The 17,607-nt window shown below is 40.7% G+C and overlaps 1 protein-coding gene across 1 annotated transcript in view; it reads left to right on the forward strand.

Annotated features, from left to right (window-relative positions):
- BRCA2 (BRCA2 DNA repair associated) overlaps positions 1-17,607 on the forward strand; it is a 147,597-nt gene that overhangs the window by 100,839 nt on the left and 29,151 nt on the right. The window contains 2 exon segments of the mRNA XM_030202403.1: positions 1,309-1,430; positions 16,912-17,113. Of these exon segments, the coding sequence (XP_030058263.1) occupies positions 1,309-1,430; positions 16,912-17,113 (324 nt within the window).

A 17,607-nucleotide genomic window follows, 5' to 3' on the forward strand; every position in this document is an offset into this window, starting at 1 on the left:
ACCACTGTGGCTTTTGTCAATCGGCAAGATGGAACTCTGCGTGCATTGGTGGTTTAGGAAGTGAGTTGTCTCTTCGTTGGACAGGGCAGAATGCTCTTCTGTCATTGGCCTATAGAGCTGATGGAAAATGTCCAAGCCAGTTTCCTCAGCTGAAAACTATTGGACCTAGAGATTGGGAACTGAACCTGTAGACTTTCCAGCGAATAGTGGATTGATAAGGAAATCCCATCATAGGTGTAATTAATGTTTCATATTTAATTTACACTTTCCCCTTCCAATATTGCCTCTCCCCCCCCCCCTTTCCCCAAGTATTATCTCCAATCTGTGAGATAAAATGAAACTAATCTCGAGGTTAAATAGAACAAAGGAATGCCATTCACAGTAAATCCACACTCTCTCCCATATGCATCCACCTGTGACCATAGCAAAGAAAGAAAGAAACAATTGTCTCTCTATCTCAATTTCAGTGCTCATTTTATATGGTGGAGGATGGTTTCATCAATAAGTAACTTCCGTGCTGCTTTTATTTCACATTTTGTATAGAGCATCAGTCCAGGAGTTTCTTAGAATACATTTTGTTGGGCCTGTCTTCCTGGAGCAGAAGTGCCGTCAGTAGCTTTCCATATAGTTCCATTAGAACCGGTTGACTTTTCGCCAACTGAAAAGGAAACACATACATTACATTGTCTTCCAGCCCATCCAAGAACTCGCAAAGGTATTCCCTAACTGACTCTCTCTTAGATCAGGGGTTCGCAACCCAGCTCTTGGGACAAACCTAGCCAGTCAGGTTTTCAGGGTATTCACTATGAATATACAAAAGATAAATTTACATGTCCTACCTCCATTGTATGCAAATTTCTTATGTATATTCATTGTGGGTATCCTGAAAACCTGACTGGGTAGGTGTATCCTGAGTGAGAAACCACTACCTTAAATGCATGGGATGATGGACCATATCTGAAGTCTTCCATTTTCATTGATAAGGGCCTTTAGTCATTCCCCTTCCTTTCCAAAATACTGTCCTATTGTTTGCTGTTGTCACTATCCAAAATGCTTGGGTTAGGCATATAGTCATCATTGCTCTTGGAATCTGATCTACCACTATTAAAATCCTGAGATCTAATTTTATAAAGCTTCTTCATGTGTTACATGTGGAAACTGTCTCTTGTAAAATTAGGCATGAGCATACACGTATAAAAAGTAGCAAGATTGTAGGTGTTCCCAGGGGCATGGCTCTTTCTCAGCAGAGTATGCTTATCTTTCTCATACAGCCAAAGCTTCATTTCATTGTATTTCTTTTTATAACAGCCAAAACTAGACCAACAGAAGTAAGACGGCGTGCGTTAACAAGGCAGCAGATTCATGCTCTACAAGATGGGGCAGAGCTGTATGACGCTATTCAGAATGAATCTGATCCAGGCTTTCTCGAGGTAAAATTTGGAACTTCTTTATAAATGAATTCTTTTGTCTAAATTTCCTATGAACTTCAGTGAATAAAACTCTAATGTTGTTGCAAAATAACTCTCCTCTCGTGTGTCTGGGCAAAAAACTCTTTATTTGGGAGTCAATCCCCTTCTTATATACTCTATGAATATTCATGGATATTACATGTATTATCATTACTATTGGTTACATTTTGCTTACACAACCATGATCATGCATTGCTTACAAGAACAACTCTACATGAACAGCTCGTGAACCTGCTCAGGAATGTACAAACATCACCTGCTATTCTGCTACTTTCTCAGGAAAGAACAAAAACATCACATGCTAGATTCTCAGGAATATACAAAACATCATCTCCTGCCTGTATCCAAATACATTCTATCTACATCTCCACCTTTTTTTTTTTTTTTTTTTTTTTAATGAAATCTCCGTGGTGTGCCAGCTGGAGATGGAGGTGGAGATGTTTGTAATAGCTTATAAACATATTGAGCAGAGTGACGTGTTGGAGCGAATGGACGAGGAAAACATAAAGAAAAAAGGTTAGGAATGCATTGTATACAACAGCAAAAAATAGTGAAAACAAAAATACCAATGACTAAATACTGGATAATAGGGCGGAGCCAGGTCCAAGGGATCCATTGCCACAATTGATCCCATACATCAGAGAGTAGGTTATTATGAATAGTAATATGAGTAGTTAAATTCCGTAGGAAAGCTAATTGTTTGTCAATGGCCTTTGAATTGTCAGATAAATTAAAACAGCACATGTCCTGAAACTCTTCGCAACCATGATGGTTAAGTAATAAAAGATAATCAATGGCTGCTCGATTTTGTAAAACTCCATGACGTAATTGCTGTTGCTCAGCATTAAGTAAACTAATAGCAGTGGAGGTTGCATTGATTGATTTAATTGCCCAACAGGCTAATTCACGAATATTTTTTGCATTTGCCGCTGCCAATGCAGGGACACCTATTAATGAAAATGCAAGTGCCAGATATTCAGTTTGACTCAGAAATTTAACATTATCATTGCAATTGGCAGCAAGGGTCATACGCTTGGATCGCATATGTGAGGAGTTAGAAAATAAAATATGTTTACTGGGAAGTACCATAGTGAGTCGACTTAGACAGCATGTAGTACCATCAGATATATTAGCTGGAATATAATTAAAGGTATACATTCCACATGACCAAAACCAACCAGGGGGTAAATGAGTAAATTTATAAATATATGAAACATTTTCGTAGGAGCTACAATTTAACAAAGTTGGTCCAAAATTAACACAATTTGATCGGGTACAATTAACCATACGAGCACATGTCATATTGATACTAGCTATTTGATTGGTTCTCACATGCATTGCCAAAGTAGGCGGCAACAGGGTTTGTGTTCCCCAATTATGGTATTCATAAGAAGCATTTCGATAGGATGAATTAACAGGAAGCTGTGAATAAAACCAAGTATCATTTTGCATATCTTTAGGATCATGACATACTGGAATCAGGCAAGTTGCCAAAACTTCTCCAACTGCCTTTTGATGAGAAAGACAGAAATCAGTTTGGTTCAGTGAAATTGCAAACGCTTCCCAAATATTTTTTGTGGGAAGTAATTGTGACTGTCCACAAGGTATGTACAAACAACAACACAGTAGAAGCAATGTAATGGAATTAGCATTAAGCGCTGCAATAATAGCCACTACGAAGTTATCATCAGTCTTTTCAATATGAGCTTTTTCTAAAGTCTCTGTAGCTTGTTGACTCAAGGCTTTAATTTGTCCCCAAGTAACAGGAGCATTAGGTTGACGAGTCACTGACCGTTTGCGTGTTTGCATCTGCGGTCCTTGAAGGGTGAGTGTGAAATTGGGAATTGGGTTGTGAAGACCTTGATGCCACGACATGAGGTTTCACCCACTTTGCTGGAATCCACACCGGGCCAGAATCTGTTTGAACAGCAGCGTAACCACGACCCCAGGTAAGGAGAGGCACAGGGGAACTCCACTGATCAGAAGGTAGTTGTCGGTATATGACCAAAGGACGAGATAAAGGTGGGGCAGGAGTACGAAAATGTTGTTCAAATCTGGAAGAAAAAGTTTTTGTAGCAGGATTATTGATGAGATTGAGATGATTCAGTGTGTAAAGGATTTGTGCTAAGCATTCATCAATGCTTACTCTATGACGGAGAATACCGTCTTTTTTTGTAGTCAGATTACTTAAAGCAGTTTTCAGTGTGCGATTAGCACGTTCAACAATAGCTTGACCAGTGGAGTTATAGGGGATACCAAAAAGGTGCTCAATATGCCAGAGGGTCAGGAACTCCTGTAAGGAGGTGGAAGTATAAGCAGGGGCATTGTCTGTCTTGAGAGTTTTAGGAACACCCATGACCGCAAAAGCTTGGAGAAGATGAGAGCGGACATGAGATGTAGTTTCCCCTTTTTGTGCAGTGACCCACAAAAATCCAGAATGAGTATCAACAACCACATGAAGCTTAGACCATTGACCAAAAGGGGGAAAGTGAGTAACGTCCATTTGCCAGAGGCTATTAACTTCCAGACCACGAGGATTAACTCCAGGAAAAAAGGTAGTAGGAGCTGAAAAGGAACATTGTGGACAATTTTTGATAATAGCTCTAGCTTCTTCTAAAGAAATTTGAAACTGGCGAGCTAGGCTAGGTGCATTTTGATGATGAAGTTCATGACTGCAGTGTGCTGTGGAGAAAAAATGAAGATGGCGATCCGCTCGAGCATTCCCTTCAGACAGACCACCAGGAAAAGGTTGATGACTGCGGATATGACCTATAAAGAGAGAAGAAAGGCGATTCTCCAAGTAACCTTGGAGGGTTAACAGTAAAGCATAAAAAGAGGCATCCATTTTGAATGATACATAACTGTCGGGCATGCGACGGACAAGATTAGCACAATATTGACTGTCAACAATAAGATTCAGTGGTTGATCTGAAAATAAAGAAAGAGCCAGGATGATGGCAGCAAGCTCTGAACGTTGAGCAGAGGTTTGTGGAGAGGTAAATTTGACGTGCCATTTGTTCAGATTGTACCAAGTAACCACCCCACGAGTGGGACTACCATCTGTAAAGACGGTGAGAGCAGTAGGGAGTGGACGTAAAGAAATGGGATCATGAAGAGTGATTGGCAAAATGGATGTGCCCTGTATGCGAGGGTCTTTAGGATAGTGGCAATCTATAATACCAACATAAGTGGCTAAAATAAATTGCAAGTCGTCGGAGAACTGAATCATTTTTTCCCACTGCCACAAAGAATGAGGAATGATGAGTTTAAGAATGTCGAAACCAGTCATGAATGTTGCTCGCTCTCGAGCTTTAGTAATCAGCAAGGCTAGTTGCTGGGGCCATTGTGTAATAGTAGAATGGAGAGTATTCTGTAAATAGACCCATTCTATCAATTTCGGAGGAGTTGTATCTTGATATAAGACACCAAACGGTTGTCGGTGGGTGGGGTCTTTGAGAACGCAAAAACAAAAAAGGGCAAATGCATCTCGTCTATCTGTCCATTTTGTTTGTAAGATTTGATCCAATTGTGACAGAATTGTTTGTTGCGATGCAGTGAGTGTAATTAATTCAGCAGGTGTTTTATGACCTTTTAATGCGAGAAACAGGGGTTGTAAAAATTCTGTAGGAAGTTTCAAGTAGGGACGTAACCAATTGAGATTTCCTAAAATCTCTTGTAATTGATGTAATGTCGTGGGAGACTGTAAATTGAGATGAGGAGCGACAGGTTGGGCTGCAGCTTTAGTCATACGGAAACCTAGATATAAATAGGGTTCCTTTTCTTGAACCTTCTCTGAGGCAATTGTTAATCCTGAGGAGGCCAAGATAGAAATTAAAGTAGATTTCCAAGAAGGGGGAAGAGTTATCCCTGCAATTAGTATATCATCCATATAATGATATACCAAAAGTTGAGGGAAATAGGCACGAAATGGTTGCAAGGCTTGATGAACATAGTATTGACAAATAGTGGGTGAATTTAACATTCCCTGGGGCAAAACTTTCCAACAATACCTAGTAGTAGGGTGTGCATTATTGTAAACAGGTACAGTAAAAGCAAAGTATTTATAATCTTTTTCCTGGAGAGGAATTGAAAAAAAACAATCCTTCAGATCTATAATAGCTAATTGATAATCATAAGGAATCAAATTAGGATTTGGAATACCACATTGTAACGGGCCCATTGGTTCTAAAATCGCATTAATAGCTCGTAAAAATCTCCATTTTCCGGATTTTTTCTTGATCACAAATACCGGAGTATTATATGGAGAATTGGTAGGCTCAATGTGATTTAATTGTAATTGTTCTTCCACCAATTGATGTAAAATCAACAGTTTTTCTCTGGTAATCGGCCACTGCTCTACCCAAACAGGTTTGTCAGTTTTCCATTCCAAAGGAAGAGAAAAAGACATATTTATGAACTGTTAATCAGGTAGGATCAATGATGCATCTAATTGTTCCAAAAGGTCACGACCCCATAAATTAAAGGGTACTTGTAAAATACAGGGCTTAATATGTCCTAGAACCTTGGTATCGTTAGGATATGTAATAGATAACCATTGAGAACTTTGGGAGGCTGACTGAGTTCCCCCTATTCCTGTCACATGTGAAGTATCTTCAATGGGCCATTCCACAGGCCATTGTTTATAAGCTATGACAGAAACATCCGCCCCGGTATCTAATATACCAACAAAGGGCTTTTGTTGCAATAAAAATTGAGCAGTGGGTCGTGCATTAGAAACCGGTTTTAAAACTGCACTTACCTGTCGCGTAGATCCAAAGCCCCCTGTACGAGAGACAGTAGAAGGAATAGGTGCTGTAAAATATGGTAAAATAATTAATTGTGCCCACGAGTCCCCGGGAGAAATTGTTAAAGGTGATGAGGACCATACTTGAATTTTAACAATGCCTGTGTAATCAGCATCAATAACTCCAGGGATAACATGAATACCTGCCTTCGATGCAGAGGAGCGAGGTAATACTAAACCTACAGTAGCCGCTGGAATGGGTCCTTTAAAGGTAGTATTATATACCAAAACTTCATGAGGTAAGATGGCAGTTTTACATTCCGCTGCAATAAGGTCAATTCCTGCACTACCTTGTGTAGCAGTAGTACTATGAGCAAAAGACCCTTGCACTCCCTTTGGACCGAGGTTAGGAGTTAACCCGGAGCAAAGTTTTTTGGGGGTGGCGGTGTGGAATTAATTGGATTAGAGCGACATTGATTGGCCCAATGATATCCTTTTTGACATCGAGGACATTTTCGAGAAGGTCGAGAAGGTCCTTTTGCAAAGTTGGCACCCCCTCCTGGGGCTCTACACTGAGCTCGAAAATGTCCTGGTTTCTTACAATTAAAACACGTCCCCTGTGGCTTATTACCTTTTTGTATAGCTCCTGCTAACAAATTCATAGAATAACCATGAGTCCCCACATCTGCACATGCGCTCAATAAATCTGCTAAAGTAATTCCTGGGCGATGAGCTACAGTCTGCAATGCCTTTTTGCAATCTGAATTTGCATTTTCTTGGGCTAATTTAATCAATAACTCTGTTTGCGCATCAAGATTATCAATTTGCCTAGTTACAGCTTCCTGCAATCGATTAACAAATTGAAGGTAAGATTCGGTTGCACCCTGTTTAATTGATGCAAAAGATTTTGTTGGTTTATTCCCTTCTGGTGTTCTTTTAAATGCTCGCAAGATACAAGTGCCTATGGCTTGAAAACAGGTATCGTTTTGTTGAATTTGCATATCAAGGGTTGAAAATGGTCCCGATCCATAAATTTGATCAGGCACCAAATTAGTCCCAGTGATAAGTTGTGCTGCTTGCTTATATTCATTATCCCACACTACATATTGCGCAGGAGTTAACAGCATACGGAAAAGGTCTTTCCAATCTTTTGGAGTCATTAAGTAACCGTTACTAATCCCTTCTATCATGCCTTGAACAAATGAACTTTTTAAACCTGATTCTACGATAGCTCTACGTAATTCTCTCAAAACTTGATAAGGTAGAGCAGTCCATTCTGCATGATGTGTTTCGTTCCCTGCCTCTATTGTTGTAGTTCTAGTAACTGGGTATAAATTAGGATTAGGTTCCGAATTATCCCATAGATCATCGTTCCAAATGAATTCACCATTTTTTCGTGCTTGCTGTATACCTAATTGAATTAAACTAGGTCGTTCTACGCTCTTTGGTGTTTTGGTAATAATAACGCTATCATTAGCGTTGTTGTTTTGGATATTTTCAATTGGTTTATTAGGGGTAGTAGTAGTAAAGTCAGGAGTTTTGTTTTGCTCTTCCCTTCCCATATCGGTGGCCAGCCGACAAGAAGGAGGAGAAGGTGTAGGTCCAAGAGTCGCGGGAGGTAAAAGAGACCAGGTCTTGCCTGGCAATTTGTTGGATATATTTTCGTTAGTAATGCCTGTCAATCCAGAAGAGAGAATTACTATAGTAGAATATATCTCTCTCCAAGTCAATAATATAGGAGTCGAAACTCTAGGCTCTAAACGAAACTGCTGCCCTATCTTTTCCCATGTTTGAGGATCGAATGATCCCTTCTCTGGATACCAGGGACATTGACAAACTATTTCCTCAATTAAACGCTCTATATCTTTAAGAGTTATTGGATTTCGGGAGGAACCATATCTTTGCGTTATAGTATATAGCTCCTGTGCATGTTGTTTATGTGATGATGTTAAATTTCCCCCCATACTTACAGTGTTCCGTAGAAGGAATGGCGCGCTGACTGTTCCAGTCGTAGTAAGTACGTCACGTTTTCACCGATCACGTCGGGGATCACCAGATGTTGCAAAATAACTCTCCTCTCGTGTGTCTGGGCAAAAAACTCTTTATTTGGGAGTCAATCCCCTTCTTATATACTCTATGAATATTCATGGATATTACATGTATTATCATTACTATTGGTTACATTTTGCTTACACAACCATGATCATGCATTGCTTACAAGAACAACTCTACATGAACAGCTCGTGAACCTGCTCAGGAATGTACAAACATCACCTGCTATTCTGCTACTTTCTCAGGAAAGAACAAAAACATCACATGCTAGATTCTCAGGAATATACAAAACATCATCTCCTGCCTGTATCCAAATACATTCTATCTACATAATGTGTTCTATGATATTAGCGTGTGTTTTCCCACTGGTCCCATTTTATGCAATAGGACCTAGTTACTAATAACTCATTAATATGCAGATGCTCAAAACTCTGGCACTGTTCAGAACAGTGCTGAAAAAATACTGCCAGATCATAGTAACATAGTAGATGACGGCAGAAAAAGACCTGCACGGTCCATCCAGTCTGCCCAACAAGACAAACATATGTGTAAACCTTACCTTGATTTGTACCTGCCTTATTCAGGGCACAGACCGTATAAGTCTGCACAGCAGTACTTCCCACCTCCCGTCACCGGCTCTGGCACAGACCGTATAAGTCTGCCCTCCACTATCCTCGCCTCCCAACCACCAACCCCTCTTCCCCCCCACCTGCTCCGCCACCCAATTTTGGCTAAGCCTCTAATGCTCAATGCTAATGAGATGCAAATATAGGCACTCTCATAGTATTGAGCATTAGGGAGTTTGGCAGGAGGATGGCGACTGGCACATGCGCCCAGGAGTTGTACGTCAAGCACAGCTCTTGAGTGCAGGCCCAGAAAGCCAGAGGGGAAGAAGGGAAGGAGGAGGAAGAAGTGCCAGTTGCTCAGCTCCAAACTTTAAAGGCAGCGGCTACCTCACACTTGCCAGCGTAGACTTCACCAGGTCAGCAGCAGCAATTGGGGGGGGGGGGGGGTTGTTCAGAGCTCTCTACAAACAAGAGAAAACCGGAAATATCCAAGACAAGGGGGAAAGCACAAACAGTTTCAAGAAAAATCCGATCTGATCCAGGTCTTGCTACGTTAGAATTCTTTGGGGTACAGAAGTCTGCCAGAAACTTACGTGAAGGGGTTCTGGTGCCTAAAGGGGTAAGTGCATGCTTTCTGGTTGATTTAACAAATGTGAACAGATGGTGACCCTGCTTTCCTTCCTGATTCACAAACCCTAACGCCAGCTCTGAGCTGGCGTAGGATTTATGACAGTAAGGGCACCATTCTGCACACTGTTTTCTGTGCATGGCACAGGAATACAAAAAAAGCTCACCAGCGTACTTTATCATGCCATTAGCATGATGTTTGCACACTTGTTCGTTCCTGCGCTTCAGGCCTCTGAACATTCTGCACAGGTAAATGTAGGCGCTAGTCCATTGTTAATGGCCTCTAGCACCCATGTTTACCTCTGAGCATCAGGGCCCAACGGCATTAGTGCAAGTTAGTAACTCTAAGTTTAAATATTTGCAGTATTTGATTAGGTGCATGAAAATGTGGCAGGCATTCAGAAGTTCAAGTCTAGCTTGTTTAGGGGTCCTTTACGAAACTGCGGTAAAAAGGGCCCTACGCTAGTGGCGGGGGCTGTTTGTGTCAGGCGCTGAGGCCCTTTTTACCACAGCTGGTAAAAAGACTGCAAAAAACATGGCCATGTGTTAAGATTGCTGTTACCACGTGGCCATGCGGGAGACAGCACTTACCACCACCCATTAGTAAAAAGGCCCCTTAGTTTGTTCCCATTTGTCAGAGTTCTGGCATGTAGCATAAGTCAGTAGAAAGGTATAGGTTTTCTCCATTAGCACACTACATTGCAAGATAAAAAAAACTGGACGTAAGGGAACCTGTGTTACTTAAAATCATTTACAGTTTTCATACAACAGTATTACTTTTCATCTCTTTCCTACCTGCTCTGGGAAAGTTAATAGTATTTTTGCACTAGCACAGACTTTAAATGAAAAAGCACGTTCCACTTTAATCTAATCTTGGCTTTTACAGACTGCATGATTCTCAAAAAGGGTGCAAAGTGGTATTCATTTCATTTATTTCCATTTACATACTGCCCTTGTCCAGAGTGGTATACAATCAGTAAGATTGACCAGTCCATTTCTGGTAAATCATTAGCTTAGAAAAAAATGCTTTACATAAAAACCTTTCTTTGCCATAAATTTGATTAACACTTTAGGGGACAAAACATAAGATCTTTCCTGCTTAATTGTCAAAGGAAGATTATTCCATTGTTAAGCTGCTTGAAATGTAAGTGAACCATTCAGTCGTTTTAGGGGACAAAACATAAGATCTTTCCTGCTTAATTGTCAAAGGAAGATTATTCCATTGTTAAGCTGCTTGAAATGTAAGTGAACCATTCAGTCGTATATAATGAATTAACATTCTTAGCTGATGGAAAATTTATAAACTACGTTAGTGAAGTGTATGATGAGAAGTAGATCTCAGTATCTCACAGTTCCTGGTAACATGAGATCAAGGCTCTGCTCCCATCAGGACAGAAGACTTGCTGGTACTGACTCAGGTGTGGTGGCAAGCTAATCAGGGTTTCTCACTCAATTTTGCTTTGATCTCCACAGTGATGAAGTCATTTGAAATATTGTGGCCCCAATGCTCAAAAGTAAACGCAGGTAGTAGAGGCCATTAGTGAAACAAAACTGCCTTACCGCTGCAAGAAATAACGCCAGGTTGGAACAGGCATTAGGGTGTTGGAAGAGAAGATTTCTCATGATTCTCATGCTTCTCTTAAGACTCTTTCTGCAAAATCTGCTGTATTTGATTGCTTTTGGAAACAGAAGGAAGCCCATGCAAGCCCTTAAGGAAGAGACTCTATATATGGCGCCTTAAAAGAAATCGGCGTTGAAATCAGTGCCGACTAAGCATATTCTATAATCTGCACCTAGATTTAGGCACCAATTATAGAATATGCTTAGTTGATATTTCAGCACCAGTATCTGCATGCATCCATGTACACCGATGAAAACCTAGTGTAAATCTCAGCACATAGATTTAGGTGCACTGGACCATATTCCATAACTAGGTGCCTAAATTTTGGAACACCCATTTCCCCACCCATAACACCACCCCTTTTTGTCTCCACGTGTTAGAAGTTCAGCACACATCGTTATAGAATATGCTTAGCAAGTTGTGCGCCTAAATTCTAATCAGTGCCAATTAGTGCTCATTATTGTTTAAGTGCTATTATCAGCACTCATTAGCTTGTTAAGCCAATTAAGTTACACGCAGTGTTACAGAATCTGTGTCAATTTTGGCGCCTAAATCTAAGCGCACTATATAGAATCCGGGGGTAAGTGCTAGCTGTGAGAAACAACAGACCCAAGCAAAAGCACTCATTGGCTGCTTGTTTCTTACATCTAACTATAAGCATCCAAGCTAAAAAAAAAAAAAAAAGAAAGAAAGAAAAACGCTTATATTTAGGCCACAGAAAACCGATGCCAATGTATGCTTCACGTTTGGGTTTTACCAGGCGCATGTACACAGGAGCCAAGTTTACTGTGGAACTCTTCTGCGCATGCGCCAAGCGCAATCCTCCAGCTGAACTCCTTAATGCTCAATGCTATGAGTGCATCTATATTTGTATCTCAGCGTTGAGCGTTAGGGCTTTCTGTGCTGTTCCAGCAGTATTTTTACATCGCTACTCGGAGTTCTGAGCATCGGGGCCTGTGTGCAAATTGGAAGGCTTTGAATCAGGGACTGATCAAGTGGCAGTGGGAGGATTAGTACAATTCCTAGGAAGAGATTGGAAATAAGAGGGAGGTAGAAAAACAGTTTTGAAAGCCATGTATTTAAATGTTCATAATCCATCCAACAAATACTTTCACTTAGAAGCCCCTATAATGAAAAAATATTAATATGGCTGCAGTCAGTTAAGACCAAAAGTGTGATGCACAAAAATAATATTTTGCATAAATGTTATCATTTGATTACTATTCTTATAAAGCAAGGAAAAGGACTTTTAATTCATCCTATAATTATTGCAGCTAAAGAATAGGTAACATAGCATCAGCAGAAACCTTGTAAAAGTTTGTTTGGATCTTTTTCAGTTACATCAGAAGCAGATAGCCTGTGAGGAAGTCCGTGGGACTGTTAGATCATCAAGGAGTAAAAGGAGCATTCAGAGAGGATAGGGGGCAGGGCCATGGAGAGACTGAATGAATTGCCTTTGGCTTTAATGAAGATGATGTAAGAGATTGAAGCCTTTTTAGATTGGAACGAGTGCAACCCAGATATACAATATTATAGTAGTCTAAACAAGGAGTCAATAGTGCAAGAATAAGTGAATGGAAAATATCAGTAGAGAAGTTACCGGCATATTAAGCAAAGCTGCCTGAGAATTAAAAACCCTGATTTGTAAACGTTAGAAATTTGGAGGATAAATGTCAGTTGGGAGTCAAGTCAGTTGGGAGTTGAAGAACCAAAGATGTTCAACGGAGCTGTGGGGACTGACAGTCTGCCCGAAAACAAGCAACCAATCATTTCCTGTTTGTTGAGGACATGCCTATGATCGGCCAGCCAGCCAGCTAGAAATAAGACTTAGGCAGTCATTTAAAGGGCCTAAAGTGGGACTAAAAGGATCAGTTGGACAAAGAAGAAGAATATCATCCACATAAAAGTGGAAGAAGGACACCCCACTGGTCTGAATAAGTGTAGCAAGAGGATTAAAAAATAGATTGAAGAGAAGGGGAGCAAAAACAGAACCCTGAGGAACACCACAGTTTAGAGAGCAACTAGACGCAGAAGCGGAAGCAGTGTGACAACTATGAAGGATCTATTTTCGAGATAAAAGAACCAGGAGAGAACAGTACCGGAAATCCCTAAGGTGGAGAGACAACGAATCAAGAGTGATCAACCAAATCAAATGCTGTGGAGAGATCTAGGGACATGGCAAGAACTATCCTATGGTTTTCCAACTGAGAATAAACCTCATTTAACACCGCAGCAAGAACTGTCTCGGTACTGTGAGGTGGCCTGAAACCAGATTGTTTCAGATGTAGGGCCAGTGTTTTTTGTGAAAACGAAGATAGTTCAACAAAAACTGTGCTCTCCAGAGTTTTAGAGAGGTAACAGAGATTGGAAACTGGTCAATAGTTGACAGGTAAGTGAGGGTCAAGAGAAGGCTTTTTAGACTATAGGTTTCACAAGAGCATTTTTCTATAAATATGGCATGGTGCTAGACGAAAGACTCAAGTTGATTAATGATAAGATTTGTGGTAATAAATTGAGCTCAGGAATCTGGAGCCAAGAAAATAGGAATGGGTCTAATGTACAATATGTGGTTTTTGTTTGTGTCATAGCCTTTGAAAGAGAATGAAGTGTCTGAAACTGAAAAGAAGACCATGTCCACTCATAGAAGAAGGTGGCTGAAGGAATGGTGAAATTGGACTGCTAGACAGGGATCCTCTCTGTCTTCTGCAGATACAGTGCCTACTGAAGCATGGTCCATTGCTCATTGAGAATCCATGCCAATTGAAAGGGCTCTGTTGAGACGAAAAGGTTATTCTGATTCGATCATTGCTACTTTGCTTCAGGCTCAGAAATGCTCTACATCAATGGCATATGCAAGGGTGTGGAGGACATTTGAGGGCTGGTGTTCTGAGCATGGACTTCTGTACTCGGATTACGCCCATCCTAGCATTTCTCCAGGCAGGCCTTCAGAAAGGATTGGCATTGGGTTCTCTAAAAGTTCAGGTTGCGGCTTTGGCCTGTTTCAGACGCCAACTACAGAAGATGTCTCTTGCAGCTCACGTGGATATCATTCGATTCTTGTGGGGAATGGGTGGCTTGCAGCCTCCCTTTCTTACGCTGTGTCCGGAGTGGAACCTTAATTTAGAAGCTTCCTTTTGAACTACTCCAGAAGGCCTACTTGAAGATCTTGCGCTAAAGACAGCGTTCTTGGTGGTGCATGCATTGGCACATAGGGTTTTAGAGCTTCAAGATCAGTATTCCTTTCTTCCGAAAGTGGTATCAGCATTTCATCTCAACCAATCTGTGGAGCTTCCATCCTTTCGCAGAGAGGACAGAGAGGCTCAGTATTTTTTTTCCTTGAAGCTTCTCAATATGTGTAGAGCCTTATTAGATATCTGGAAGTCATGAATGAGTTTCGCAAATCAAACATACTGAGCTTTTTTGTACTCAGAGGCTTCGCCTCATGGCTTCCAAGCCCACAATTGCTAGATGGTTGAAGGACACTCTTATCACATTAGTTGATTTGCTTGTTGGGGAAGCAGGCTTCTCAGGCCTTGGGGGCTCATTCTACGAGGTGTACAATGACATCCTGGGTGGATACATACCTTTGCCAAGCACTACAGGGTGGACATTGTGGCGTGCTTGGAAGCCAGTTTTGGGGATTTAGTCCTCAGAATGGCGGTGCCAGGATCTCACCCACTGTAAGGATTGCTTTTGAGATGGACATGGGGAAAGCCACTTTTGTCCCTAAGATCGGTAGGATGAATATTGCTGCTATTTGTGATTCTTTCAGGTACTTGTGTCCTGAATTGGCCACTGTTGAAGCAGGATACTGGGGTGGATGGACCATTGGTCTTACCCAGTATGGCTATTCGTATATTCTTATGTTTAACTTGCAGGAAACAAGTGGGATTTGCAGGGATAGATACACCGATGCAGTATTAACCAGGTAGATGCCCCTGTATGTTTTTCCTCCATAGCCACTAATTGGTTGGATTCTTGGAAGTAGCAAATCATTCTTTTCTGTTGATCCTGATGGTTCCTGATTGGCCTTGCCATCTTTGATATATGGATTTTGTTTGTTTTTTAGCGAGTGCTCCAGTTCCACTTCTGAAGGGTCCAGGTCTCTTGTTGTACAGTCTAATGGTGATGGAGTACCTGAATTACTTTTGTATTATGCCTTGGCTCATGAGAGAAAGCATTTGAAGTGCCAAGGTCACTCGGTGTCCATGATAGTTACCCTATTCAAGACCCACCGGACTTCTACCTCTTTAGCATGTGTTCAGATATGGAGACTGTGCGCTGGTGGGCAGATAGTTAAGCTTTGTCATGCAGACTTGCTGGCTATCCTTTCCTTTCTCCAGGGAGGATTAGGTCAGGGTCTGAGCCTGAATTCCCTTAAAGTGTATGTATATCCATGGGGACACAAACTGATGTGATGTTTCTTCTCCATGGAGTAACAGATTCATCCACCTTTTAGGGCAGTAACGCCACAGTAGGATCTTAAATTTGGTGGTGAGGGCCTTATCTGTTTCCCAATTGAGCCACTATGTTGAGCCTCCATAAAGGTCCTTACCTTAGGCGGGTTTCTTAGTGCCTGTCTGTTAGCTCCGAGATTTGTCAAGGCAGTGGGACCCTTATTTGACCTCTTTAACTAATTCTGTCTCTTACTGAGGGTGGTTCCTTCTTTTCATATGAATCAAGCTGTTTTGCTCCCCGCATTCTGTAAACCAGCAAAATCGAAAGTGGACTGTATATTACAGGCAGTGGACATGCTTAGGGTTCTCTTTTGCTATTTGAAGGTGATGAATGAGTTCAGAAATCTAGCAGATTGTCTTGTTCGAGGGGAGGGAAGGAGTGGCCATGTCATTGTAAGGCAGCCACTAAATCTTTGGCATTCTGGATAAAGGCAGCAATTGTTGGCCTATATTCTCAACAACAAAAGGGTTCCAGAAGGACTCTGGGCCAATTCAACAAGATTTCAAGTAACTTCTTGGGTGGAGACCAGATCAGTCACACCAGAAGATATCTGTAAAGTAGCCACATGGTTATTGTTGCACCCCTTTGTGAAGCACTACAGGATTGATATTTGTCAGGCGGTACAGTACCTTTAGCAGAGCAGCGATGAAGGGAGTTTTGTCTTTCTCCCACTCTGAGAGACAGTTTTAGTACATCCCATTGTTCTAGACCAGTGTTTCCCAAATCCAGTCCTGGAGTACCCCTTACCAGTCAGGTTTTCAGGATATCCACAATGAATATTTATGAACTTGATTTGAATACACTGCCTCCATTATATGCAAATCTCTTTAATGCATTTTCATGGTGGATATCCTGAAAACCTGACTGGCAAGGAGTACTCCAGGAGCGGACTTGGGAAACACTGTTCTAGATTGGTCTAACAGGATGAAAAGGAGGGTAAATGCAAATTTTCTTTCCTTGATTCCTGCTAGACCAGTCCAGTGCCTGCCCAAGAATACTACGGAGTTTGTTTATTGTTGGGTGGCGTTGCTCTCTACCTCCAAGAGACAGATTTAACTGTTCTGCAGAATTTGCTTTATTCATCATTGTAGTTCAGCTATTGCATAATTCTTTTCATGATTTCAAATATAAAAGCAGTTGAATTTGATTATTTTCAAGGAACAAAATTCTTGTTTTCTGTAATATAGTCCTTAAAAATAAACCAGAGAAAGCAATAGATTAGGTATATTCCTTATAAATCAGAAGACTTGCATTAGCCTAATGAAAATCCACTATTTATGTTTTGTAAAGCTTTTTTTTCAAAATCTAATCTATAATAGCATAGTATCTCACTAAAATAAATATGAATAGAACTTTTTCATCCTGTGGTTACAGACCTGTTTAAGTGAAAGCCAGTTAAAAGCACTGAATAATCACAGACAGATGTTGAATGATAAGAAACAAGCTGAAATCCAGGCAGAGTTCAAAAAGGCTATAGATTCTGATGAAGAAGGGCAAAATGGCTGCTACAAAAGGAATGTGACCCCTGTATGGAAACTGCGAGTTGTGGATTATAGGAAGCAAGAAAAAGATAAAGGTACGTAGCTCCTGGCATAAACTCAACGTATCTCAGATGTTGCATTCTACATTTTGTATGTTAAGTTTAGCAATATACCAGAAGATATTTTGCACAGATCCCAATTTAAGGATGTACATCTTTAGATAGTTTATCTGCACAATATATATTAAATTTGATCAGTGTGATATTAGTTTCAGGCTTTACTTTTTTAAGGTTTAATAATTTTTATTGATGAATGCAGAGATAAAACAATTCCATGTTAAACAAGATAACTCAGGCAATTAACATTGCAAACCTGTACTAATACAGCGAAACTGCTATCATCAATTTTTCTTTTGTTTCTCCCCCCACCTTCCCCCTCCCCTCCCCCCTCCGTATTACTATATTAATTAACAATGGCATATTCATGCAAAAGTGTTGTACATAACTATTATCAATAAATCTGTCTGTGATTTTTGGAATGTATCAACTAGCAACCTGAACATTATGCAACAAAATTTAAAAATAAATAT

Source organism: Microcaecilia unicolor, chromosome 4 (genome assembly GCF_901765095.1).
Source record: "Microcaecilia unicolor chromosome 4, aMicUni1.1, whole genome shotgun sequence".
NCBI classification, from domain to species: Eukaryota; Metazoa; Chordata; class Amphibia; order Gymnophiona; family Siphonopidae; genus Microcaecilia; species Microcaecilia unicolor.